This window comes from Panthera onca, chromosome E1 (genome assembly GCF_046562875.1).
Source record: "Panthera onca isolate mPanOnc1 chromosome E1, mPanOnc1 haplotype 2, whole genome shotgun sequence".
NCBI lineage: Eukaryota > Metazoa > Chordata > Mammalia > Carnivora > Felidae > Panthera > Panthera onca.
This window is the reverse complement of record NC_138352.1, coordinates 436643-463008: the sequence shown is the minus strand read 5'-3', so window position 1 is coordinate 463008 and position 26366 is coordinate 436643. Positions and strand designations below refer to the sequence as shown.

Here is a 26366-nt window from a genome sequence, read left to right as displayed (position 1 = left end):
CCTAGTGTGGGAGCATCACAACGAGGGATGCGCAGGCAGCTTGGGAACAGCCACAAAGAGGTCTGACCCGTTCTCAGGACCAGAGAAAGATTCCCTGAGGTAGAGACAGTTAAGACCAGGAAGGAAAAAGAGGAGTGAGCTCTCTATCCACGTGCCCTTGAAGGCAAAATCTGAGATATCAAAGAAAGACACCTGGCGCAAGATCTGATCCCAGATCGCAGTCATGCCCACTGGGTGTCCAGTCAGCATTGTCTATGGCTTTGAGGGTGTGGAGGGGCTTAGACCAGTGTTTTCCTGGTTTGCTTCGATGCACCTGAGTAGGAGTAGAGTGAATGTTGCCCATGGGTTTTAACAGGGCATTGAAATGTGATTATGCCCCATCCCTCGGACACTGGGTGGTTCCTGTAGGCCCCGTACATCAAGGCTTGTTACTTGGCTTCTAGTGGCTGGATTAGGAGCTCCTACAGGCTGTGTGCAGAGTGGCCCCGTGAAGCGGAAACAACTGCGGGGGCCCTAGGACCTGGACTCAGCACTTTGGGGCCACTGGCACCTGGTGGCCCAATCATAGCTCAACCCTCCCACCCTCCTTACTCAAGGATGCCTGAAAAGGAAGCCCAAGAAGCATCCATTCGCTCTGTGGGTGCTGTCCAGGAAGGAGGAGTCCTGTGTGACGTTCCTCACCTGGGAAGTAGGCCTCAGATCTGGCTCTGGCTGGGGCACTCAGTGTTGGGGTGCAAGGAAGAACCCCCCAGATAGAGCTCGAACTAACATTCCAAACTCCAAGACGGGCCAGGAGAAAGCAGGCTGAAGCACAGTTTAGATCACAGATTGTACACTCAGACGCCATAGAGGCCAGGCCCATATTAAACGGTCGGAATCCTGCAGGCATCATTATAATAAAGGGAGGTGGTCACCGAGGCAAAATGGAGAGTACTGTCTCCAACTGGAGAAGTTCGTGTCTGTCTGCCCATCCTTCCTTTCCTTCGTTCCCTTTCTTTCCTTCCCTTCCTTCCGCCCTCCCTACTTCCCTTCCCTTCCCTTCCTTCCTTCCTTCCCACCAGAGCACATCCCCAGACCACATTGTTGATCCATAGCTTAGAGCAGTGGTTCTCCAAGACGGGTGATCCCCAGTAGCATCAGCATCAATTAGGAACTTGTTAGAAATACACATTCTTTGGCTCTACCCACCAGACCCACTGAATCAGAATCTGGGGGAGGGGGAGAGGTGGTGCCCAGCAACTGCTTTTTTTTTTTTTTTTAAGTTTATTTATTTATCTTGAGTGAGAGAGCGAGAGAGCATGTGTACTGCATATGAGCAGAGGCAGGGGAGGGGCAGAGAAAGAGGGAGACAGAATCCCAGGCAGGCTCCATGCTATCAGCACGGAGCCTGATGCTAGGCTTGGGCTCAATCCGACGAACAATGAGATCTGGACCTGAGCTGAAATCAAGAGTCAGATGCTTAACCAACTGAACCACCCAGGTGACCCCCAGCAGCTATGTTTTAAAAGGCCCTTTCAGTAATTCTGATGCACATTCAAGTTGGGAGTGACTAGGGTCAAAAGACACGGCTAAATGGGCCACTGTCTGGTCCAAAATCATACATTTTTGTCATTCTTTCATCTGTGCATATATTTATTGAGCACACACCAAATATCCAGGGCTAGGCACGAGCACAGGATCAAACAGGCACATGTGGTCCTTGCCCTGAGTCCTATCTTTCCTCTCTGCCTCTCATAGGATATTTTTTTTTGCAAAATACCACGTCCACTTGTATTAGCTCATTCTGCCAAAAACACCTTGGGGAAACAGGCAGGATAGAGGTTACTTCTCCCCTTTTTATAACTGGAGTCACTTGGGTCAGGCCCGGTTAAAACTCTGCCCAAAGTCTTAGCACTCGATGGCCCCAGGCTGCCCGCTCTGGGGGCCCACGCCCACTGCGTGATGGAGATGTGCTGCTGTCTTCTTTGCCCGGCTGCACAGGAGGGTCTCAGCGGGCCTCTGGCTGTCATTGCTCTGAAGCACAGGCCTGGCTTTGCTCCATCGCAGCCACGGACAGATGTCCTTGGACACACGCAGCCACCTAATCACCCTCACACCTAGGAGCATCTCTTGAACACATCTGAAGACTTGATAGGACATTCAGCCAGGCTGACTGCGTCTTTGAGTGGATTATATGGAGAATTTCCATAGGTAGCAAATCTCTTGGCCCAAATGAATATTAACAAAATGAAGGGGTGGGAGGGAGGTGGGAGAAAAGAAAGAAAAACATCTGGCAGGCAGCCTGAGTGCTTCGGGCCTCCTGTCCATGGCTTCATGAGCCTCCTCTCTTTCGAGCCTCCCTGCCCCCCACCCACCCACTGCCGACACTGCACATGGGTGTCAATGCCCCACCAGAATGGTTCGGGGAGGGAGGGTCAGGAGAGCTACAAAAATAACGCTCCAAAACCTAGCTCATTTTGCCCTTGCCGAACAAATGCCCTGGAACTCTCTGTGATAACAAGTCCCTCCCACTTGTGGCTCGGAGCCTGAGATGACTGAGTTCACTAGCAAACGCATGCTCTGATTGGTCAGCCCAGCCCCTCTGTGGTGCATCACCAGCTCTGCAAAGGGCGCACATCAAGGGGCCCCGGCCAGTGAGATTTATGGCGCCACGTGACAGGTTCCCTCCCACAGGCCAGAGAAGAGACACAATCTGCTAGAAGTGACTTTTCAAATTATCTGCAGAAAACATTAGTGGATATTTTCCCCATCTGCATGCCTCCGGGCCTTATTGAGTCATAAAAAGTAAATGATTTCCCTGAATGCTTTGACAAACCTGATCGTTCCAAGCCATTTTCTAGCTGATTGATTTGCCATTATGCATCGGAGTGTCTCTCAGCACAAAGGCTTACTGGCGAAGAGGGTGCTGGAGAGAAAACCAGCAGCAGCTCGCGGGAGGCCACCGCCAGCCAGCGATAGAAGCAAGCAAGGGAGAAGGCTCGGTGTGCAGGGAGGAGCCGAAGGGTGTGAACTAGGAAGGCTTCCCGGAGGCGGTGGCTTGCGAGACAGACGACAAGGAGGCAGGTGGGAGGAGGCAATTAGGAAAAAAGTGAAAACAAGCAACTTCCTCTCTGCCCGCTCTAGGCCAAGGTCAGGAGAGCACAGAAAACACGACCAAAGGCTAAAAATAGGAGGCTAACTGCTAAGGACAGCTGAGCGGAAGGGCCTTGAGCCGTGACCTTGGGGCCAGTGGTCAAGATCCAGAGTTGGACCTGATCCAGAAGGAAGAGTGCACCGATCCTTGCTCAACCTGGGCACCTCTTCTGGCAGCTGTTTTGTTCTTCCTGAGCTACCCTTGATGCAATGGGAACAGGGAGATAGGCCCGGAAGGAAGGGAAAAGCACTGAGGTGGTCGCCGCGTCAGGTCTGAGCTTCAGTTATCCTAGGGAAACAGTCACACTTCTGACCTTTCCCCAGGGTGATGCAGAGGGCCATGTCCTCTGCTAGGGATTTTAGTCTCCCAGGGGCTTCCTGAGCTTGGTCTGGCCTTTCTCCATCCCCCACCCATGGGGATCTGATGGGAGGCCAGGCAGGGAAACAAAGCGGAGGGGGAGGAGTCGTTTCTAATGCCCCTAATTTATTGAAGGTCCAGGAAGGGTCCACAGGCCTTGTGGCATAGACCACCAAAGGCACTGAGGACAGAGGAGCTGTCCTCAGCCAGACAGCCAGACCCTCCCTGTGTACCTCCCTATGTTCCCAGCACCTGTGAGAAAAATAAAACACAACCCACCGCTGAGGAAAAGCAAAAACGTTAACAAGTGCAAGATGCAGTGTACAAAATAAAGACTTAGGAATCAGAGAGTAAAGGAATGATCGGAACAAAAAGAGGTTCATCAGGAAGGCTTCTACAAGCAGGAGACATTGAGAAGGAAGTCCTGTGAAAGGAGTGGGGGGGAGGGGAGGGGGTCGGGGGGCACTCAAAACAGAAGAACAAACCAAGCCCACCGATGGAATGAGGAAGAGGGGAGCCAAGGCCCTGAGGTTCGCAGTCCATCTGGAACTCTACAGGGCACATGCTCAGCTTGCTCTCTAGGAGTTAATGGACCAGCCAGGGCTGGGGGCTTTAGGTGAGACCATCATTAAGCCCAATTATACAGAGAGAAACACACAGAACTAAGACCTGGGGCCTTTTCTCTGGACAAACAAGGGATCTTAGGAAAACAAAATGCCCGTGGCATCTGTGCTCCACATTCTCCCACAGAAAACTTTTCCTTCCTAAGATGCACATCTCATTGTGTTTACTCCTCCGCTCAGGTAGCGAGGTATACACACACAGCAGGACATCCAAACTCTTGGTTCGGCCTCATACCCTCCCACCTTCCCATCTCGCCAGCCCATGCCCAAACAGTTTTTCAGTCCAAGACAAACACCTTCCCCATACACTCCAGCCACACCAGTGCGTAGGGAATGTTACCCAATACGTGCTCTGCTCTCTCCGCCCCTGTGCCTTTGCTGGCATTCCATGCCTCTGTCTGAAAGGCCCTCACCAACCCTCAGAGCCCACCCAAGGTGCTCCCATCCGTTCGGGACCGTCCAAGGGGCCTTCCCCACGTCTTAGTAAACTGGTCTCTCTTCCCCGTGCATCTCCAGTGTAGCACGTGACACTTGCAGCTGGTACTGGAACCGTCTCTGGACGAGGCTGTCCCACACCAGACGATGGGCTCCCAGCAGGACCTCATATTCCCCACAACACCCAGCTCAAGGCTTTGACGTGTAACTGCTCAATAAACGTTCGAGGCATGGGGTTGAGCCTGGAACGCGGGGCTTTTTCAGGGCACCCTCCACTAAGCAGTAAAGAATTTCCAGCCTCTGCCCTGAGAGAGCAGTAAAGGATCCCCCCTCTCTTGCTCTGTTCTCTGATCCCCAAAGGCAGGCCTTGCCTTGGGGTTTGGGGTCTTGTCCCACTTCTTGTCACCCGGTGTCCTTACTACCCTCTGCCCTGTGATGTAGACCGTGAATAGTTTATAGATGCACTTAGGAGTCTCTTTTCCATATTTAGGCACAAAATGAGCTGATGAACTCAGGCTTGTACCTGGCGCTCCTGCTTCACCTCTACGAGCAGAGGTTTGCAGAACTCATGAGACGCAACTACAACCGAGTCATCAGAGAGAGGGTGAGTGTGGCTCCGACCCGGGCCGTCGGCAGCAGTCCCCCAAACCTTGCAGCGCTGGTTAATACGTGTGCAATCTGTTGGGGGCTTCACGGTCACTTGGTAGGATGTGGCACTGCCATCATTAGGACTAAGACGTAGTGGCTGCTAAGTGTATGCACAGTGGGCCTTCTGGCTGAAAAGTAAGGGATAATCACATGATTGCTTCCTATTGAACATAAATAGCAATTAAATGGTCACTCTTGGTCATATAAGCAAGTGAGTCTCTGGAGATATTTGCTCCCCCAAGTAGAGGCCAGCAAGGCTGTGAGGCGTGCCCACGGCCCAAGCTCGGAGGGTCCGTAAAAAACAGGGGCCTTCCCCCAAGGAGAACTGTTTCTTTTGCCTCGGCTCCCAGAGTGTGTTATTCCAGTGTCTCTGCATGTGTGAGGCCAGGAAATAAAGGTGCCGACAGTGTCCCATTTGTCATTAGAGAGGAGACAATGTGTTCACCGGGAATAGTCATCTGGGGCCGCCCTTCGTTTAACAGGAGAACCAGGAGCCCTCTATGAGGCCACGCAGTTTCGGGGGAGAAGCCTGGCTCCGCTACTAATCGGAGCCTGGACTTAGCAAAGTCCAGCAAAATGTACATTTGGTCACTGTCCAGTCAGAACGCAGAGCCCCAAGGGACTTCCCTCTTGGCTAAATGCCTGTCTGTGGCCAGGCCAGGAAAGCGTACTCTGTAGCCGGACATGGGTACCTCATTTACCTTAAGGTCATGCCAGGGACCGGTCTGCTTTTAGCGTTCAATGCCCCTCGGGGCCTGAAACTTGACCTCTGCTCCTATCAGGAGGTCGTGACTGGCAAGCAAGGCAGTGTGGGCGACGGGAAAGCCACCAGTGGTGTCACAAGGCAGTTTTGGTGACACTCTGTCACCCTTTCCCTATGCATCTCTCTTTCTCTTGACTTTCTCTTCTCTGTCCCCCGCTGTCTGTCTTCATGTCTCTCTCCTCTTCTTCCTCAAGTGGGTAAGAGGCACCTGCCTGGAGGCTGGAACCCAGTGATTCTGAGGGTCCCTGACATAGCCCAGATCTTGCAATGACAGCAGGCTTCTAAGCCATCCCTATTAATGATGCTGGGTTCAAACCATCAGTCATAAGAATTCTGGATTTGTCCCTCCTTTTTTTTTCTGGCGTAAGTTCTCCCCTTAGACCTCAAGCTCTCAATTAAGAAAACAGGCTGGGTCTTGGCCAAGATATCTCCTCAGGAATCTCACCCTCTTTTTGACCCAGGCCTGTCCTTCCTTTAACTCTTCCGTAGTTTTAATGGTGACATAAATTCCTCAGAGAAATACATTTAAAAAAAAAAATACAGGAAGCAGGAAACGATCCTTTGTTAACATTTCTGTAACCTTATTTTCATGATTCCACATCTTTTTTAATGAACTTTTTATTGCACATTGAACTTCAAAGCACCCAGTGTTTGATATAGGTTACAGATGGCTAAAACATCAACAGGCTAATGTAAGCAATGCTAGCCTCCAGGACTGCAGGACAAACATGAGAGGACAATGTACACTACAACCCCATGGGTGAAAACCAAGGCCTTAAAGCATTGAGTCTACAGAACTTTCTGGTAAAACTATCCTAGAGAAGGAGTGACAGCAGGAGCAATCTGGGAACCCAGATTGCTGGGAAGGAAGAAGGAAGCAGAATGGACAGGGCAACACTCTTAGGCTTACATTTAATTTGGGAAACCCTGAAATAGATCTCACGCACTAAAACCACCACACAATAACCGGTACAAATAGCCAGTTAAGAGGGACCCAAATGGAAGGACGAAAACAAATGACTTTTGTCAAATTCACACTCTCCTGGAGTGGAGTCTCGGGATCTTTTTGTAGAAAATACCAAGAATCTGAGGGTAACATGTAGCAAAAAAAAGAAAAAAAAAAGGCCCTATGTTGGGGAAAAAACCCTTCTGTCCTTTACCTATCAGAACTGGAGAACCCATTCATGTCTGACTCCTTGGTGGTGTCTCATTAAGACACCCAGTGATGAATCCTTGCCCATGGCAATGATCATTCACTCACTCTTTCATCCATGCCCTGGCTTGTTTCGGGTGCCGAGATGCGAATCAGGGGAAGTGGGCACCTGACATGACGCCATGTTGTGCCATTCTGACCAAGCTGGAAGATGAGACTCACATATTTATAAAGACTGGAAATAACTGGAAAGTAGCACTTGGTCAAGAGAACCAGTGGATCCAGTGAATTTCTAGAGGCTGTGAATTAACAAGATCTTCCCTGGCTGGGACTTCTGGGGTTTCCAGTGATCCCATAAACAAACAATTTGTCTCCCTCATGAGGTTGTGTTACTTGAAGGCAAAGCCGGGCCTTCTACACCTGTCTGATGATCTGGGCATACAGTGAACCAATCATATTTGATGATCATGTCACAGGCACTGTGGATGCCAGGGGCATTGAGTGATTACCAAAATGCTAAATGACTGCAAATGAGGACATGGTCTCCTGGGGGGTGGGGGACGGTGGCGGTCACTGGCAGCTCCGTTGTGGAATTTTTATCTCTCTTTGTGCCCCACAAACCTCCAGTGCCTAGAAAATGCCTGCCGCATAGTAGGTGCTCAGTAACCTTTGATGCTCAAATCAATGAACTAATAAACCAAAGCCTATTCTCTAGGAAGTGAGTTTTGAGTTATGTTTTGGAGAACGTAGCACAAATTTGTGGAGTGTGAACAATATTCTAGGTAAAGGAACCCTCTCAAGTTCAAGGTATATATTTATCTATTCAAAGAATTTCTGTATGCCTACTACGTGCCAGGTTCTATACTAAATTCTGGGAATACAAACTCCTTGCCTATAAGGGGCTCCGAGTCTGAAGAGAGATAAGCATGTAACCAAGAGTATCAAGAAATGTGCTTTACGATGGAAGAAGGAGCCAGATGCGGAAGCGCCCAGAGCAGTTAGGTCCCGGGAGGAACCACCCTTCTCACCCCTTCCTACCACTCCTTCTCCAGGACCAACTGTCCAGGCAGGGTCTTCAGAGACACAAACTAACGTTCCAAGAGGACTTGCTTTTAATCCAGTTGGGTTGTACCCTCTGCCATGGGCCTTCCCACTGCTTGAGAAGCCTCGTGCCAAAGCTGCTTCCCCCACCTGATCAGTTCAGGAGGTGATGTCCCAACCAAATCTTGGGGAGTTTAGCAGCTGGACAAGGGATGGTGGTGAGGGAAAGGGCATTCCATGCAGAAGGAAAGGCAGAGGCTCAGAGAAATGAGGAAGACTTGTATGTTTGAGAGAGTCGAGGAGAGGAGTACGGCTGGAGCTGGCAGGAAGTGAGTGTGGAGGCGGAGGCAGGGAGCAGGGGCTGGAGGGTTTGTGTGCAGCTCTGGGAGGGTTTCAAGCCCCAGGCTGGCAGGCCAGGAGATTTGCATTTTTGAGCGAAAACTGCAGCAGCTACGTGGAGGGCGGGCAGCTGCTGCTGCAGTGGGATGGGTTAAGGGGGCCCAGGTGGGGGCACTGAAGACGGAAAGGGCACAGAGTGAGGTCCAGGCTGAAGGAAACAGTGACTGTTACTCTCTGCAAGGGCCCAGCAGGAAACTGGCCTTTTCTCCAAATGCTCGCGGTGGAAGCATCTCCAGAGAACACAGGACCCCATCAGCTGCTTGTTAAGCTGATGGGGACACAGGGCTGTCCTCTGTGGGGAAGCTAAATGGACTCGCCTTCCCTCACCTCCCTCCCTCTCAGTGCCCATGTGGGGTACTCCATTATTCAGGGCCTGTACCCCCAAAGTCCCCTGTCCTGGGCTCTCTCCTAGCCATAGGTTTTGTCAGTATCGTGCTCTCCATTTCCTCAATGAAATGTACCTGTACCCTGAATCCCTCTTCCTGCTTGCCCAAGGCAGCTCCCCGATGCCCCAAAGTGCCGACCTCCATGGACTACGTCAAACCATAGAAAGAATCTCGGTCCATGAGCTAAAAGGCAAAGAGCAGAAGGGACCCCGGGCCTTTCAGCGATCATGACAGTGCCTGTGTCCTCCTGGAGTGAGCACCCGCCCTGGTTTCCTGCCCCGGGTGTGCTGTATTAACATTTCACCTGTAGAAACTTCCACCTGTGTGAAACTGGGAGGAGGGGCAGGGAACGCAGCGGCTGGCCTGGGAGGCGGGCAGGGTCTTGAAGGAGCTCTGAAACCCCACTGGCCCATTCACGTGTGAGGCCACAGGGACTTTCTCCAGGTCCTCCCATTCACACTGTTCGTAGAAAACCCCAAACTCTTGCCTCAAAGGACCAAGTCTACCCAAAATATTTGAGGCCCAGGCTTGGCCCTCATTTGGGGAAACTTCCCTGCTCACCCAGAAGGCATTTCCTTGAGGAATGAGGCCTGGTTAATATAGATGCGGTCACCTGGCTCTGAGTCTAGGCTGGGATGTGGCCGGCTCAGCAGGAGGGCATGGGAGCTGCGGATAGCTCAGTCCTGGCGTATAATTTACCCCATACCCAGGACTGCTACTTAGGACAGAGTCCATCCTTCTCCTGCCCTCCCCCTAGTCTGCGGGTGACAGGGACCCAGGGGCCAACGCTGCCTCCACAATGGCCAGCAGTTGCCCTAGGAACAGTGTCTGGCACCCCTCGTTTTGTCCTCCAGCCTGTCACAAAGCCCCTCTTCTGCTGGGGGGAAGACCACCAGCCCTTCCGCACAGGAGCCACATCCTTGCAGCCTGGCACAATGGGCTCCCACGGAGTACACAGTGTTTCTCATTGTGGCATAAAATGCCATAAAGTCAGAACAAAGAGGGAGCCCAGAGCCTTGATGGGCCTGCTGCTTCCTGCCGGGCAGAGAATACAACCGATTGTTTAAAAGCCAGTGGTGAGGCAAGTGGCCAATTAGCACGGCCTTCACCCCCACTGGCTTGTAGATGATTCGGGCCATCCAGAATGGGATTCTGCTACTCAGATCAATTGCTGAAAGGAAGCAAGTCTGCGCACACATGGCCAAATTTAGAAGCCCTGAACCAGCAAAGGTGACCTGGGTCGTGGCCGCCGGGGTCTTTAGGAGAGGCTAAGCCCTGCGGGTGAATATCAACACTGCCCTTGGCACCTCTGCCCCTTTAAGGTGATGTAAGGGAGTCCTAGGACATTCCTGAGAGCGGGGAATTATACATCTGTTCACAATTGCTTTGGAGAAAAAAAAAATTCATTTTTCATTGTCTTCTTTCTCATAGTTGTCAAGAAATTACCCACAACCCAGACCGGAAGAAAATGAAAGTAGGTTTGGGGGTCAGTCCTGCCATCTTGAGGGTGTTTTTGCTAACTTACTCTTTTTCCCCCCCGTGGCTGTGTTGAACCTCATACTGTGGAAGGAAGTAATGACCACCACCCAGAGGCAAAAATAACCCCACCAAGCCTGGGAAAGTCTAGCTGCAGCAGTCAGGAAAGCGAGTCCGAGTAGGCTGGAGGCACAGCAGATAAGAATTTTAACTCATCCTGAAATCAAGGACAAGGGCCAGCCAAAGGGAAGATGGTATGGTCAGGCGGGCTCCGGAGGGCTGGCTGCAGGCTTTTTTTCCCTTCGCCTTTGCTGGGATTTTCCAGTATCCGGTACTTGGGGAGCCTCCTGGGTTATCTTCTAAACCCTGGAAGGGAGCTGTTTAGCCATCACGGGAAGGGACCATGTTCATTCACGGGCTAGTGGCTGTCCTGGATCCTCTCACCACGCGGTCCAGTCAGGGGGCCCAGCCGGATACGGAGGCTGAACGAGGACAGCAGGTCTCCCGAGAAAGGTCCCACAAAGGAGGCAGCACAGCTGTCTTCCAACAGGTTCGTTATCCCATTAAAAAAAGAAAAGAAAAAAAAAAAAACTAAAACAAAAACACCCCACCACACGGAAGAAAATGTGCTTAATTAAAGCAGGAGGGTTTACAGCCAGACTCAGGAAGGATTCCTCCATCAGCAGGGAGAATGAACGTTACCGTGGACTGAGGCGGGTGTGACAATCCCATCTCCAGAAGTTCTTCAGGAGAGAAATTTTACAATCGCCCGCCCTAAGGCAGGTGGAAGGTTTAGAACGACGATTCCCACACTGGCCTCGCCATCCGAATCACCTGGGCGATTTACCAAAAGGGCAGGTTCCTGGGCCCCTCCCAGGGGTTCGGATTCAGACGGTGGGGTGGACCCCCGGGGATCCCGACGCGGCCGATCGCGGCGATGCTTTGGGGAACCCCGACCAGCTCAAAGCCCCGCAGGGTGGGGCCCGGATTCCGACCCCAGAGAACCCAATTTGTTATTCGGGGCACGCAGCGCTGAGAACCCGGACTGACCGTTCTCAGGGACGCGGGGAGGAGACGCTTCCCTCCGTTCACAAAAGGAGCCCAGAGCGCGCCACGGTGTCCCCCCCGCGTCCCCTGGCGCCCTCGCCAGGTCCCGGGGCCGTTCGGGGCCCCGCCTCCCGGCCCTGCCGCCTGGGCCCACCCGGAGCCGCTGCTCCCCCTGCGGCAGCCGGGAAGGGAGCGTGGAGATTTAGAAAAGACCTTTGTGTCTCGGGGAAAGCGCCTCTGCGCCTCGCTCGCAGGTCCCAGCGGCAGCCTTCGGCGAGAGCCCCTGCTCCGAATGGGCGCGGCCGGGAGCCGACCTCGGGCGCCTGGGCCCGCGCTCCGGCCGGGGAGGAGGGGGGGGTGGGCCGCGGCTCCGGGCAGGGCGGCGGAGGCGCCCCTCCCAGCGCCCCCGCCCCGGAGGCTCTAACCGGTCCCGGGAAACCCGCGGCCCGCGCGCGATGGCTGGGCTGGGCTGGGCTGGGGCGACCCCTAGTGCCCAGCGCGGGCCGCTGTCGCCCTGCGGTCCCGGGGACGCAGCCTTTCCCCGGGGGTCTGGGGGCCTCCTCGCCCGGGCCGCAGGGGAGCCTGCCCTCTCTGGAGAGAGGGGGAAGAGCATCCCTGGGGCTCTGCTTAAAAAAAAAAAAAAAAAAAAAAAAAAAAAAAAAAAAAAAAAGAGTCTCCGCCGAGACCTAAGGGAGCCCTCCCTGCAAGTGCCTGGCGCTGCGCTGCTGCCCCCCTGCGTCGCTCAGAGGCAGATGGTCCCGCTGATCGTCACTTGCCCTCCCCTCTTCAGGAAGCTGGGACTAGCTGTAGGATCTGCCCCAACGCGGGCCAGCCAATGCTCCCCTGGAAATGCGGGTCTAGGCCTTCTCTCCCTGCACTATCCCAGACACTGGGGATACAGCCCGGGTGGAAGAGGGCCCTGCACAGAGGGGCTATCTTGGCACGCTGGTCAGGTGCCGCGCTTGCCTAGCTTCCGGCCGGGGCCACAATCAAGACCCAGACAAGCCGGGGCAGCCAGAGGCAGACAGATGCACATGCCTCCGGTCCTCCTCCAGCCACACTCTCCTTTGCTCCCCAGCAGCCTGGCATGGCTCAACTGGTCGGCAGCACTTTTTAAAGTTGGGTTGCCAGAGCTGAGTCACAGCTGCCCTAGCTCAGTTCAGGTAAAAAGGGAGGAAAAAGATGAAACATCGGGGCCCACCAGGTGGCACAAGGAGACGCCAACCTCTTTGGGGCTCCATGGTGCCCATGCCAGGCTTCTCACTGGGTTCCCCCCTCCCCTGGATCTGGAGCACACAAATGCCACCGGCAGCACTGAGGTAAAAGCAGCTTCGGAGAGTTCCTGGGTGGGTGTGCCCAAGTTCCACCACTTGCCATATGGCTCTGTGACCCAGCCCCACCCCCCCCAACAGGCACTTCACAAATGACTGACACAAATGACTGTCACCACAGCCAACTCCAAGGCCTGGGAGGGGAACAATGCCTCCTGTAGCCAGCTGTACTGGTGTGGACAGGTGCAGCCTTGAGGGTCTTCAGGCCAAAGGCTGGGCCAAACCACCTCACCCCCATAGACGCAAGTCTAGGCAACTAGCTTTGGGGGAAAGAACAGGATAGGCCAGGGCACAGGGGCAGCTCGTGGGGCTGGAGCTTCCTTGTAGCACAGGCAGAGGCAGAGAGGGTCCAGGATGTCAATTAATCCTGCTCCCTGCCCTTCTTCAGTGGTTTCCAGATAAGTCAGGGAGCACTCCTGATGCCAATGGGAAAAGTATTCTGAGAACAAGAGTTCCCCCAAGAATAAAGACAACTCCCCCATACTCCCCCTCTTCCCCGGGGCCCCCACTGCCACCCCACTGCCTCTTTGCTCCCTGTCTTCCCATCCCAGGACCCTCTACCTCCAGCCATTTGATCTCTGAAAGATTTCTTTTTTTTTTTTTTTTTTTTAATTTTTTTTCAACATTTTTTATTTATTTTTGGGACAGAGAGAGACAGAGCATGAACGGGGGAGGGGCAGAGAGAGAGGGAGACACAGAATCGGAAACAGGCTCCAGGCTCCGAGCCATCAGCCCAGAGCCTGACGCGGGGCTCGAACTCACGGACCGCGAGATCGTGACCTGGCTGAAGTCGGACGCCTAACCGACTGCGCCACCCAGGCGCCCCTGAAAGATTTCTTAAAGACCTAGGTCAACCCTCTCCCCATTCCCCCACCCAGCAAGGAAGTAGAGGTTTATGTGGAGGCATTGCCCCGAGAGGCAGCAAGGCTCCTCTGGGGATTCACCCTGCAAACATCTGCAGCACCAGGTCAGGCGAGGATGTGCTTTTGTGGAGGGGCTTACAGTCCCCTCTGCCCTGGCCTGGCTGGAAGCCCCGAGGGGCATTCGAGGATTCCCCGGACAGCGGGCCCTTATCCACGCTGTTGCCGGCACTGCAGCGAGAGAGAGAGAGAGAGAGAGAGAGAGAGAGAGAGAGAGAGAGATAGAGAGAGAGAGAGTGTGTTTGTATGCGTGCGCGCAAATGCCCGGGCACAGGTGCTGGGGTGGGGGTCAGGAGGGGAAGCCCAGCCACACCCTGGTTGACAGAGCTCGCTGTCCACTATGGCTCCACAGCCTGAGACGCCTTCTTACTTTCCAGATTCCGAGCTGGGGGATGGAAACGATAGCAACGGCCACGTTGTCTAGCAAGGGAGCTGGCCCTGGAGCTCTGCAAAGACATCGCCCCACAGCCGCTTCTTCTACATCCCCGTATGCCTCCTTTCCTCCTCCTCCTCCTCTTTACTGAAACGGAAACCAAAGTGTTTACATTACCGTTTTCCGCTCGTGCCCCTCTCTTCTCGGGGTCTGGCCCGAGCAATACAGACGGCAGCAGCGACCGGCGCAGCCCCAGTGCAGTCCCAGACAGCGCAAGCCAAGCAGCCCGGGGCTTGTTGGGTCCCTGCAGGTGGCCCCGCTGCTGGCTCAGCCAGAAGCCCAGGTGACCCAGCAGCCCTGCCAGCCCAGCAGCCCGGGGGGCCCTCTGCTGAGGGCACCTGGTCAGGCCTTACTCCATGCTGAGTGGAATCGAGCCACATCCTCAGTAAACGGACTTAATTCACCCAGCTCCCTTTTGTGTGTGTGTGTGTGTGTTTTGTTTTGGTCTCTTTGCACAAAGGCTCAGGGCCTCAAACTTGGGGGACAGGGAAGCATATCTCACCCCTCTCCCCACCTCCACCTCTCCTTGCTCCCCACCATCACGGTGACATGTCCTGGACCCTGTGGACTGTGACAGGCTGAATGGCCAGCAGCCCCTGTAGTACCTACTTAGGTCGGGCTTGGTGTGTGGACTCCATACAACTCTCCTATTGACACCGTAGGGCCCAAAGACTAGGCCAACATGTGAGGTTAAGAAAAAAAAAAAGGTCAGGGGTGCCTGGGTGGCTCAGTCAATTTAGCATCTGACTTCAGCTCAGGTCATGATCTTGCGGTTCATGAGTTCGAGCCCCACATCAGGCTCTGTGCTGATAGACCAGAGCCTGGAGCCTGCTGCAGATTCTGTGTCTCCCTCTCTCTCTGTCCCTCCCCTCCTCACGCACTCTCTTTCTCTCTCTCTCTCTCAAATATAAATATTAAAAAAAATTAAAAGCTCAGAGAAGGTTTGTGTGTGTATGAGAGAGGGACAAAGGTCAAAAAAATAATAAAAGATGGAGGGAATGAAGTTCTAATACATGTAAAAAAAGCATGATGCTAAGTGAAGGAAGCCAGGCACAAAAGACAACACTGTACGATTCTATTTACACACAATTTCTAGAAAAGGCAAAACTATAGAGATAGATCAGGAGTGGCAGGATTGGGACCAGAAGGAGAGACTGTCTACACACGGGCTCAAGAGGATCTGGGTGAGGAGGCTGCTCTAAAGCTGGGTCCTGGGTGATGCTTCCACAGCTGGACAAATTTACTAACGCTCATCGAACTGGGTGCTCACAATGGATGAACTCTGTGGTATAACTGTAAAATACGCCTCAATAAATTTTCTCTAAAAATGGAGGAAAAGACAGAGAATGAGAGAGAAGAGGGAGAGAGAAAGGGAAAATGAGAAGAAAGAAGTATGTCTCCCTCCTACCTTCCAAGACCAGGAGTAGCCATTGCAGATTTTGCCACAAAGATGGGGTCACCTGAGACGAGCGATGGTGCCGGCAGGGTTTTAGGAAATCTGAGTTCTGACTGAATTCCCTCAAAATCTTGTCCATCCCTGACACGATCCAGTTAAAGTGACTCTATTACTGCAAGCTGGTGGGTGTGGCCAGGCAGCCTAGCTCCAAGAGCTGAGAGCAAAGCACAGGGACGCCTTTGAATGTTAATAGAATCTACAAGAGCCATTCCAGTTGAAAATATCTCCCTGATGTAAATAAAACTCCTAAAACCTCAAATTCTTCCATTCACAAATGCAGCCTCAAGCCCTAATCATTCTATGAGAAAATGGGCCTTTATTTTTCAACTGCACTCAAAGGTTGACTCAAGACTAAAGAATTGGTCCAGGAGCCAATACTGAGAAATGTCTAAGAAGGAACAATACATATTTAAAAAAAAAAAAAAAAAGTTTTAGGGCGCCTGGGTGGCTCAGTCAGTTGAGTGTCCGACATTTGACTTTGGCTCAGGTCATGATTCTAGGGTCATGGGATGGAGCTCTGAGTCAGGCTCTGTGCTGAGCGAGGAGCCTGCTTAAGATTCTCTCTCTCTCGGGTGCCTGGGTGGCTCAGCCGGTTAAGTGTCCGACTTCGGCTCAGGTCATGATCTCCCAGTTTGTGAGTTCGAGCCCCATATAAGGCTCTGTGCTGACAGCTCGAGCCTGGAGCCTGCTTCGGATTCTGGGTCTCCCTCTCTCTCTGCCCCTCCCCCACTCATGCTCTGTCTCTCTGTCTCTCAAAAATAAATACATGTTAAAAAAAATTTAAAAAAAAAAGATTCTCTCCTCTCTCCTCCTCACCTCTGCCCCTCTCCCCGAATTGTGCTCTCTTTCTCTCTAAAATAAAAAATAAATAAGTTTTATAGAGAGCTTGATGGAATCTGAGGTGGCCGTATAAACATTGACAGGCCCAATCCACTATAAGATGGGACAGTGTTTGAGGCAGCTACCCTGAGATTGTCACAGGTTTACACCAGCCAACACTGACTTTTTGAAAACGATTTCAAGGATTTACCCTCCTCGGGTGCCTCAGAGTTCCTCCTCTGAGGTCTCAGTGGGAAAGACACAGCAGAACTAATATCTACCTGCACCATTAATTCAACATTGCTGTGGCCCAGGGCTCCACTGATGGGGCTTCTCATGGCCTGAGGTGCCTCAAGGATCAAGTGTCATTTATTAAAAGGCCCTGGTGAAAAGGGCTACATTGCCCCTTTCTAACTGAGTAAATATTGTCAAAATCTATTAGAGGTTCAGACACAGTAGATGGAACGTGGATTAAAAAAAAACAAAACAAAACCTTTGCCTTCACCATGACCCTCAAACATTTATCAACCATCAACCATTTGCCAGGTTGTAAGGACACACAGAAAACAAATGATGCCCGCCCCCTAGGAACATAGCCTTTCTGGGGCAATAGGATATATACAGAAAAAGTCAAATCAAGGTAATATAGATGCCACCCATAGAGCACTTTCTAGAAGCTGGGCCTGGGGACTCACAATAAGCTTGTGAGGCAGATATTACTAACCTCACATTACTTGAGAGGAAACTTGTAGTAGGGTTCCCCAGGGAAACAGAACCAATAAGGTATATTTATAAATATATGGAAAGAGATTCATTATGAAGGATTGGCTCACGCAATGACGGAGGCTGAGAAGTCCTGCCATCTACCACATGCAAACTGAAGTGCCAGTGAAGTCTGTGAGGTAGTTCTAGTTCAAACCTGAAGGCCAGGGGTGCCTGGCTGGCCCAGTCGGTGGAGTGTGTGACTCTTGATCTTAGGGTTGTGGGTTCAAGCCCCACATTGGATGTAAAGATTACTTAAAAATAAGAATCAGAAAGAAAGAAAGAAAGAAAGAAAGAGAGAGAGAGAGAGAGAGAGTGAGAGAGAGAGAGAGAGAGAGAAAGAAAGAAAGAAAGAAAGAAAGAAAGAAAGAAAAAAGAAAAAAAAATCACCAAAAACTGAACGCCTAAGATCCAGAAAGGCTTATTTTTGAGGGCAGGAGAAGACGAATGTTCTAGCCAAAGCAGAGAGAACATTCACCCTTCCTCTGCCTTTTTGTTGTTTTCAGGCCCTCAACAGATAGGGTGATGACCACCCACCCTGGAGAAGGAGATATTCTTTACTCGGTCGACCCATTCAAATGCTACTCTTTTCCAGAAACACAGACACACTCAGAAGTAACGCTTTTCCAGCTATCTGGGTATCCTTAGCCCAGTCGAATTGACCCATAAAATTAACCATCACAAACCTAACTTTGTGTGATGCACCAAAGTTTACAGGATGAAGTCTGTTGGCCAAGGCCGGGCTCCCAGACTGCCTAAGAGAGGGAGTAATATCCTTAACCAGCTCCAGGAGGGCCAAAGGTTCAGGGAAGGCTTGTGGAGGAGAAAAGGGCCTTGAAGGATGGTGGAGCTCAGGTAAGCAGAGAGGTGGTGGAGGGAGGGGCAGGTGGGGAGCACATACAAACATAGGGTATGGTGGGAGCCACTGGCTAGAAAGGGCTCATTGGGCAGGGGAGCTAGGGGACCCTGGGGCCAAGACAGGGAGCTGAGAGTCCACACATAGGCAGCAGGAAGCTTCCATAGTCACAACCCAGGCTGGCACAATGAGAGTAGGACCCAGAAGAACAGGCAGTAGGAAAGAGGGGAGCGCACCCTGTCACAACAGCACGTTGGATGAGTCAACTCCCACTGAGGAGGCGAATATGAGTTTTTAAATATCCCTAACCTTGTAAATGTCTAATATATCAACCGAGTCCCCACCTCATTTCTGTGTATTCCCTGCAATTCCGCACATCGTACATTGTAACCCTCAGCCCTACCCCAGCCCAGGCTACCCACGTCTCCCTCCTCCACTGCCTTGGAAGGGCAAAAAGAAAGCCGTCCTTCTCCACCCTTAAGCTCAAAATAGGCTTCTGAAACTCTAAGCAGAAATGATAGGTTGAGACAAAACTCTTGAGTCTCAGAGACTGGCTTCAAGATCCCAGGGGCCCTCTGTTCCCATGGCTGACTCTGCCACAATTCCTATAGAGCAGCGGGGGGCAGGGTGGGGAAGAGGTGACATGGCAAGTCCTCCCCTCTTGTGCCTCCATTCCTCACCTGTTCGTGGTGTCTTGAAAGGATAAAATCAGTTAGTTCATGGCAAACAGAACAGGGCTGCACATAGTAAATACTCAATGAATATTTTGATTTTTACCATTATCATGGAGGAATGGCCTGTCTGAGGCAGTGTCCTGAGCCCCCTGCAGCCCCCGTATGGGGAAAGACACTGTCCAAAAGTTTCCCAAGTCCCAAAGGGAGATACACAAGGGCAAAAGAAGGGCATCTCTTCATCAACCAGCAGGGAGCTGCAATGACTAGGGACCATGTCGCTGGATACTCCAGAGGACCACAGAACTTAGAGGAGCCAGGGAGGAAAGGAGAAAACCGCCCAGTGGACCAGAAAGCCTTAGCCGAGCAGGATTCCCTGGAAACGGCTAAAACTAAACTTCCACCATCTGCTATCAGAAGATAGTCAATTTTTTGCATTGAGTGCCAGCGACGAATCCATTTCAAGGGGAGGGGGGCGGATGCCTGCTTACTGCTTAGCTCCTCTCCTCCCTCCAGGGCTGGCTGCCCGCCTGCTTTTCCGGACAAGGAAGGATTGAAATCACACCTCGGGTTGTGCCGACTCTGGTGGCAGTCAAGACTGAGGTCAGCCTTTCCCTGGGGCCTCTTGGCAGCCCTGAGCCCTATGATAAAGGCCTGAACGTCTGGGCACTTGGATCTCATTGTCCCCCCTTGAGGCCCCTCCCTTTTTCCTCTCCTTTCCCCCTCCTGCCCTTCTTTCTCCGGTCTGCCCTCAAGATGCAACTCTTTACCTTGTGCCTGTCACACACTGGAGCCCCAGTGCTCCAGGCAGCTTGGCAGGGCTCAGACAGCCCGTTCCAGGAAAGCCATGTGGTGTGGCTGGCTGGCTCCTCACCCCTGCGGCCTCATAGTGCTGCCCACTGGGCCAGCCCAGCTCTGCCAGGACACCTGGGAGGAGGCCATCTCTGCCTTGACAAGGAGAGGTTGTGAGAAAAGGCCTGACACTGTTCTCCGGAGGGCGGCCCCACTCTCCCGTTCATTCATGGATTCAGTGAGCTGTCACCGAACATCCAGGAGGCCAGAGCTGAGCCAGGTTAGCCCTGCAGGTGGAGGTTGGCCTCGGTGCCTGGCACACAGTGCCCTCGGCCAGGCCCACCGGGATGAGATCCTGCCGCCAGCAGAGAGGGAATGCAGAGGCGTCCTTAATGTTTATTGAATTGAAATGAACAGAAAGACAGGAGGTTCAGCGGACTCCATCAGAACCAGCACTGTTGAGAAGCCCGAGGGAAATGGCTGCTCCCGGCCCAGAGCCTTCTTCCTGCCCTGACAGAGAGCTGCCAGAGCGTCCCCTTACCTTCCTCTGGGCCAGCAGGAGCCCCCAAGCATAAAGAACAAAGTCTACAGGGAGCCCCCAGGTGTCTGTGAAGTCCAGCGTTTAGCCGGGGAACAGGGCTCTGGTGAGAACAACAGCCACCTGAGGGAAGGATAGAGGGGCCAGGATAGGTATTTCTGGAATAATTTAAACCTCTGGACACTCACCATCGCTACCCCCAGGCAGCACTAGACATTTGCGTCCTCAGTTCCTTGGCTGCTCCTCCCACCCCCAGGAATCCCGTGACCCTGCCTTTACCCCTCAGCTTTTCTTCCCTCCCAGGGCAAGGGGTCAGCAGAGGCCCAGGGAGCTTCTGCCCCCAGGTGGCTCCCTGCAGGCCGGTCAAGCAGTCTTTTGAGCTGCAGATAATGGCAGGGCCCTTAGCGCACAAAGGGAGCCGCTCCCTAATTTGGGGAGCAAATCGTTTCAGGGGGAAGTGGATTAATCATTAAGGACCCCTCCCCTGTGGGATTGGGGCTCCCTCCCCAAAGTGACCAGCTCCCTCCACGGGTCCTGCTGCTGCCCGTCAGAGGAGAGCCACTGCAGGGAGGTGAGAGCTGGACGATGGCCTCGGGCTTGGCCTCAGTCACGGGTTCAGAGAAGCAGCTCACAAGCCCAACCTCGGCGGTGGGGGGGGGGGGGCGGCTCAAAAAATGGCATCCCATTTACCCTACTGTCCAGGCCAAAAGCTTTGGACTTCTCAATGTGTATCTTTTCATACTGTTTAGGTTTAGACTCTGAACCACGTGGTGTTACAACTTACTCAAAAAACAGAAACTTGTTTTCAAAATCACAAACAAGGTAAAACATGCACGTAGTATGTGCCGGCGCCCAGAACCTGGCCACACCGAGGTACCGGTCCACACCACCATCTTCAAAGGACAATCGGATTAGCCATTCCCACCGACTTCCTATTACACCTCAAACAACGTCCATACTCTCTACCACTGCCTTCAAGGCCTTGGACTCCCCCATGCTCCCCTTCCCAACCCTCCAGCCAGCCTGGCCTCCTTGCTGGTCCTCTGAAGCACCAGGGACCAACACACAGCAGGGCCCAGCCCGCACCGCCCCCAACCCCCCCCCCCCCCCCCCCCCCGGCCTGGACCTACCTAGGTGTCTCCATTGCTCACTCCCTCACCTCCTTCAGGTTCATCTCACTTCCTCTGACAAGACTCTACCCCACCAGCCAGTCCAAACTAACACCCCCTTCCCATGGCCTAGTTCAGTCTTCCCCATAGCACCTAGCACGTACCTGGCATCGTTGACTAGCAGAGCCTTCTCTTTGTTCGCTGCTGTCTGCAGCTCAAATATCCGGAGTGAATGCTGGTGGGAGAAAGGTCTTGCAAGCCACCGACCCCGCCTCTGGGGGGTTTCAGAGCCCAAACTCCCCAAGAACAAATGTGCACTTTCTCAAAGCTCAGAGACAGGTATGTGGCTGCCTTGAAAGATGGTGACGTGGAGCCCCCAGCCCAGGGCTGGCCTGAGCACCTCCAAGGCTTCCCTGGGGGCCGCCGCCCAGAAATAACAGTAACAGCTGGCATTTATGAGGCCCTTACTGGCTGAGCTCGGAGGTGCTGGGCTGCTAACTGCTTTGCACAGATGATTTCATTTAATCCTCAAATATCCTTAAAGCAGCCCCAGGAAGCTCATCCGGTCCTCCTATCTTACACACGTTGAAAAGTGAGCTAAGTTGCCAAAGCTCACATAGCCATCAGGTGGCTCCTGAGCTGTCACTTACTTACACACACGTCCCCAGGAATAGGGAACGTGGGGAGCAGGCCCAGAAAGGCAAGGGTCCAGAAGAAGAGACAAGGGTGCAGGGGTCTCCATGGGGCCAAGGCATAGTAACAAAATGGTGGACTGCAGAAAGAGCACACAACACTAACTCCAAACACGACATTTCTCTCTGAGGCAACACGAGGAAGTTTTGACGACAGAACAAAGCACGAACCCTTCTCTCTCAAGCCTCTTAAAGGTGTTTTATTTGTTTGCTTCTTTCTCTTTTCTTTTTTTCACAATAATGGCACATTAAAAAAATTAAGAACTACAAAAAAGGACGTCTTTGAGTCTGTGTTCACACTGCCCCGCGCCATGGCACAGGGACTGGCCGTCCGCCCCAGCCCCCGCCGGGGTTCCGGAAGGCACTGAGTCAGCGCCCTGGGACTGGGCCCCCCAGGAGCTTGGGCACTGTTCCTCTGGGCCCCACTAGAGGGCGGTCTCCTGCTTCTGAGGTCCCCGGGGCTCTAGCAACCCCCTCCTCTCTCCCAACCAGAGCCAGGAGCTGGAAACGTTAGGGAACTTACTTTGGTCCCCACAGGGGACTCTTTAGGGACAGAGCCCTCCCCTAACCGGCAGGAGATGACACCTCAGCCCGGTCACCCCCAGAAGGTCAGGGCGTCTCTCCCAGTCCTGTCTCCAGCCCAGGTGACACCCCAGTGGTGCCCTGGTTCTCAGGCCCAACCTAGGCCCCTCCTGCCATGCCCCATGGGCCACTCCAGCAGGCACAGGAGTGACAGATGCTTGGCTCCCTCCGCTGACACCCACCATGAGCAACAGGGCTCCCCAAACCCTGGGGCTCTGGCTCAGAAGGAAGGGCTGCATGAGAAGCAGGGAGAGGGGATGGGGGAGAGGGGTTGGGAGCCTAGGCTGCCAGGAAGGAGAGAAGCGACAGAGGCTGGCTGAGGGCTCAGGGGAGGACCCTCAGGTTCTGCAATGAGAAGGGGGTCCTGGGGCGTGGGTCAGCAGGCCTGGGCAGTGGGGCCTGGGGAGAAAGGGGCAGAAAGAGGCTCCCGTCCTGCTTCCGGTCACCATGGGGGCACAGGCCTAGGTGACAAGACCTCAGGCCCCCCAAAAGGGAAACACCACTCTGCACTCAGCCAGGTCTCAGCCCAGCCCTCATGGGAGGGAGGGACCCCACCAGCCAGGCCCTGCTCAGCCCCAGCTCCCGACAGTGATCCCAAAGGCACCCCTCCATAGGCCACCTGGGCTGGTAGCTGGTGGGGGGGCCCCGCTGACCCAGGGCCCAGCCTCCCCACTCCTCCTGTCCCCACCCTGCCCACGCCCTTGGCTCTACTCCTGCTGCTCATTCATTTCCATGTCAGACACCAGAATGTTCTTCTCAGTGGCCTCGCCGGGGCCAGAGGCGCTGCGGCTGTAACGGGCGCCCTCAAAGGTCCCACGCTCCGCGCTCTGTCGCCGCCGGTAGAGGATCAAGGCCGCAGTCAGCAGGGCCAGGAGCAGCAGCACCGCCATCAGCACCACCACCAGGGCCGCCGGGTTTTCCGGGAGCGCTGCTGCGGCAAGCCGGACACTCAGGGGACAGGCTGCCCGCCGGCTGCCCACCTGCCCACCTGCTGCCCTGCATGCGGGGACAAGCGGGGAGAGGGCTGGTCTGGGCCCAGCTGCAGACTCACCCGATGGAGAGAAGCTGCTTTCCTCAGCTGCAGGGGAGAGGGAGGGACCAGTCAATAACCGAAGTAGTTAACAGAAATAATAAGCAAACACGGAGACAGCACTTCCCGAGTGCCAGCCACGTTATGAGCTCACGAGCTCGTTTAAATTCGTAGGTACTGTTATTATCCTCATTTTACATAGGAAGACACTGAGGCCACAGGCTTCAAGTAACTTGCCCAAGGTCACAGAGTTGGTAAAGTGGTTTGCCCGGGGCTTGAACCTTGTCCCTGCCCTTAACCGCTACAAAATGATGGGTTTGCTGTCTAGTTTGGAAATTTGTAGGAAGGGCCAGTCCCTCCTACGGACCAATTTATCCCGGGGGAGGGTCCTGGCAGCCCCGGGGCCCATCGGTTCCCGCCCTCCTGTCCCGCCGTGTCTCCGGCGGAATGAGAAGCAGGCCCCTGGCCCAGGCCCAGCACCGGCCGGTGGCGGCGGCCGTGTGGGGGCGGCTGTGGGGGCGGCAGGGGGCTGAGCGCAGCGTCTGCCAGCGCACTCACCTCGAGGGAGCTTGCAGACGACGCCCATGGTGATGTTGGTGCAGGCGCCGGGGCGCCACAGCCCGCTGCTGCTCTGGATCCAGTAGCAGCTGTTGTGGCTCAGCATGCTGGGGCCCAGGCCGGGGGGCCCCCAGTTGGAGTAGTTCACAGCTGTGTTGTCATGCCAGACCAGGGTGCCTCCTATGGGAAACAAGACACTGAGGGGTGTGGGGGAGAGGACACAAGGTGGAGCAGGAGCGGGTGCAAGAGAGCAGGCCTGTTCTAGAACCAATTCCCATCTCCTGCAAGCCCTCACCCCCACCAAGCCCTGGTGGAGGGCTTCCCCCCTGTACCCTGAGGCTTCACCCTCCCGATGCCACACACAGGGTACCCACCTTTGGGGTTGAAGTTCATGCCCAGCCAGGCCCCCCGACTCTGGCCCTCGGAGCTCTGCAGGTGCTCCCAGACGAACACATTCTCCATCTCATCCAGAATGGACAGGACTGCCCCACCCGCTGGACACAAGGGAGGCCCATGTCAGGGCAGACAGGTCTCCCCAGGGGGTGGCGGAGACCCCCCTCCCCCTTCCCAGAGGCCCCAGCCCTCTTCTCTGGCAGCCTGGGTAGAGGACGGTGTGGAGTCTGGGCGTCTGCGTGTGCGTGGCAGGTGTTACATGCGTGTAATGTCACATGTGGTCCCTGTAAATCGGAACACGACGGGGCACTTATGTGTGAGTGCGGCCTACAGGTGGAGCATAGCAGGGGGACTGCATCCATGGAGTCTGTAAGTGTCCACGCCAGGGGTCACCACCTGAAATGCCCACGCGTGGGCACTCGCCTGCCCCGGCCCACCTCTCTGGCAGCGCTGCAGCGCCTCCTTGTGGCCCAGCAGCAGCTCCATGTGGAAGGAGTAGCAGTGCTCCCGGAAGGGAATCCAGGCGGAGTCGGCCAGCCCTTGGGGACAGCTGCCGTGGTAGCTTATTCTTCGGGGAGGAGGGGGCCCTGCGGGGGTGCAGGGTTGAAGAAGTGTCCCAGAGTCCTCCCCGGGATAACCTGCGCCTTGCCCACCCCTCGGCCCCAGCGGCTGGGCACTCACCACTGTTCCCACCACAGACAGCACCCTGCAGCTTGGTGTCGCAGCTGGTGGTGCGCCAGGCCCCGTCTACGTCCACGTAGGCGCAGCCCCCTGGCTGCTGGGGCTCCCCGTCCTGCCAGCTCACATAGCTCAGCGGCTCCTCCGAGACCCAGGAGTACCTCCGGGAGCCCTGGGCATGAGGGGGCCATCAGGGTGGGAAGAAGGGGGCCAGTGGGGGGAGGGGATGGGGGGGTGGGGGGAGGTGGGTAAGGTAAGGCAAGGAGTCGGGAGGAGACAGGGAGGGAAATCAGGGGAGCGGTCCCCAGCCCCGGCGTCAGGACAAGTGTTGGGGGCCCACCTCCTCACTGGCCAGCCCGATCCAGAGCGGGGTGCGCAGCCCTCGGGAGGCCTGAGTGAGGAAGGCCTGGGTATAGGGGTCAGGCACGCGGGCCAGGCTGGCGTTGCGGCTCTCACACAGCAGGAGGGCGTCATGCCAGCGCAGAGGCTTCTGCAGCAGCCGGAAGGTGCCGTTGAGGTAGGAGAGCACAGTGCCCGGGGCAGGGGGCGACGCTGCTGGGGATGGGCTCAGGGAAGGGTCTACAGGGAAGGGGGCAGAGCTCAGGCCAGGCTCTGCCTCCCTCACCCCACTTCCAGGCATGAAGCTGAGAGAGCACCAGCCACGGGGCAGAAACCAGGTCTCTGCCGGGCACGGTGCCTGGCACAGACTAACAGGAAATGTTAGCCACTGTTCCTAAGAACACATTCTTGCTGATAAACAGAGGAGCAACCTAGTCCTACCCCAGGAACCCATAGAACATGCACGGGGCTGCAGGTGCCTCAGATGCGGAACTTCAGGTTCCTGACAACAGGCACGCGCAGTGTCTAGCTGCCCCCTGTCAGCCCTCCATCCTCCCAAACCTTCCTCCTGAGACCCTCAGCACTCACTGCCTTTCCCTCTGACCGGCGCCTGGCCTTTCTGCCCATCTGCTTCCCAAGCAGATACTAGACTCTGGGGGTGACCTCAGGGGGGGTCCTGGGTCTATGAGACTATGTTTCATTCCTCCTGGCATGGCCCACAGCATCTGGCCCCAGTGCTGATGTTTCTGAGTTCGCTGGTGACACGTACCCGTGCTCTTCTGGCAGATGAAGCCATGCGTCTCCTCCGTGCAGCTCCGATCATCCCAGCGGCCAGTGAAGTGAGCTGAGGGGCTGTGCAGGACCACCGCACAGCTGGTCTGGGGGAAAGGAACTGCTCAGGGAAGCCCCGGCAGCTTTCCCCTGTGCCACTGCCCTGGAAAGGCTG

General features: G+C 54.6%; 2 protein-coding genes across 11 annotated transcripts in view; one reads left to right on the top strand and one right to left on the bottom strand.

Moving 5' to 3' along the window:
- MARCHF10 (membrane associated ring-CH-type finger 10) overlaps positions 1 to 14555 on the top strand; it is an 83513-nt gene extending 68958 nt beyond the window's left edge. For 7 of the 9 annotated variants that reach the window (XM_060645776.3, XM_081791086.1, XM_081791088.1 and 4 more), the window contains 2 exons: positions 5039 to 5152; positions 14090 to 14555. In XM_060645776.3, coding sequence (XP_060501759.1) covers positions 5039 to 5152; positions 14090 to 14236 — 261 coding nt within the window. In that variant the 3' untranslated portion in view covers positions 14237 to 14555. Of the gene's footprint in view, positions 1 to 5038; positions 5153 to 10369; positions 10413 to 14089 lie in introns of all 9 variants that reach the window. The other 2 variants (XM_060645779.3, XM_060645778.3) reach the window with 1 other exon arrangement.
- A 7465-nt stretch (positions 14556 to 22020) lies between these two features.
- The window catches only part of MRC2 (mannose receptor C-type 2), a 52434-nt gene continuing 48088 nt past the window's right edge, over positions 22021 to 26366 (bottom strand). Inside the window, exons 23-30 of one of the 2 annotated variants that reach the window (XM_060645780.3) lie at positions 26190 to 26298; positions 25422 to 25660; positions 25085 to 25253; positions 24841 to 24990; positions 24385 to 24504; positions 24011 to 24190; positions 23474 to 23500; positions 22021 to 23353 (exon numbers count right to left, since the gene is read on the bottom strand). In XM_060645780.3, the coding sequence (XP_060501763.2) occupies positions 23130 to 23353; positions 23474 to 23500; positions 24011 to 24190; positions 24385 to 24504; positions 24841 to 24990; positions 25085 to 25253; positions 25422 to 25660; positions 26190 to 26298 (1218 nt within the window). In that variant the 3' untranslated portion in view covers positions 22021 to 23129. The remainder of the gene's footprint in view (positions 23354 to 23473; positions 23501 to 24010; positions 24191 to 24384; positions 24505 to 24840; positions 24991 to 25084; positions 25254 to 25421; positions 25661 to 26189; positions 26299 to 26366) is intronic. The other variant, XM_060645781.3, reaches the window with a different exon arrangement.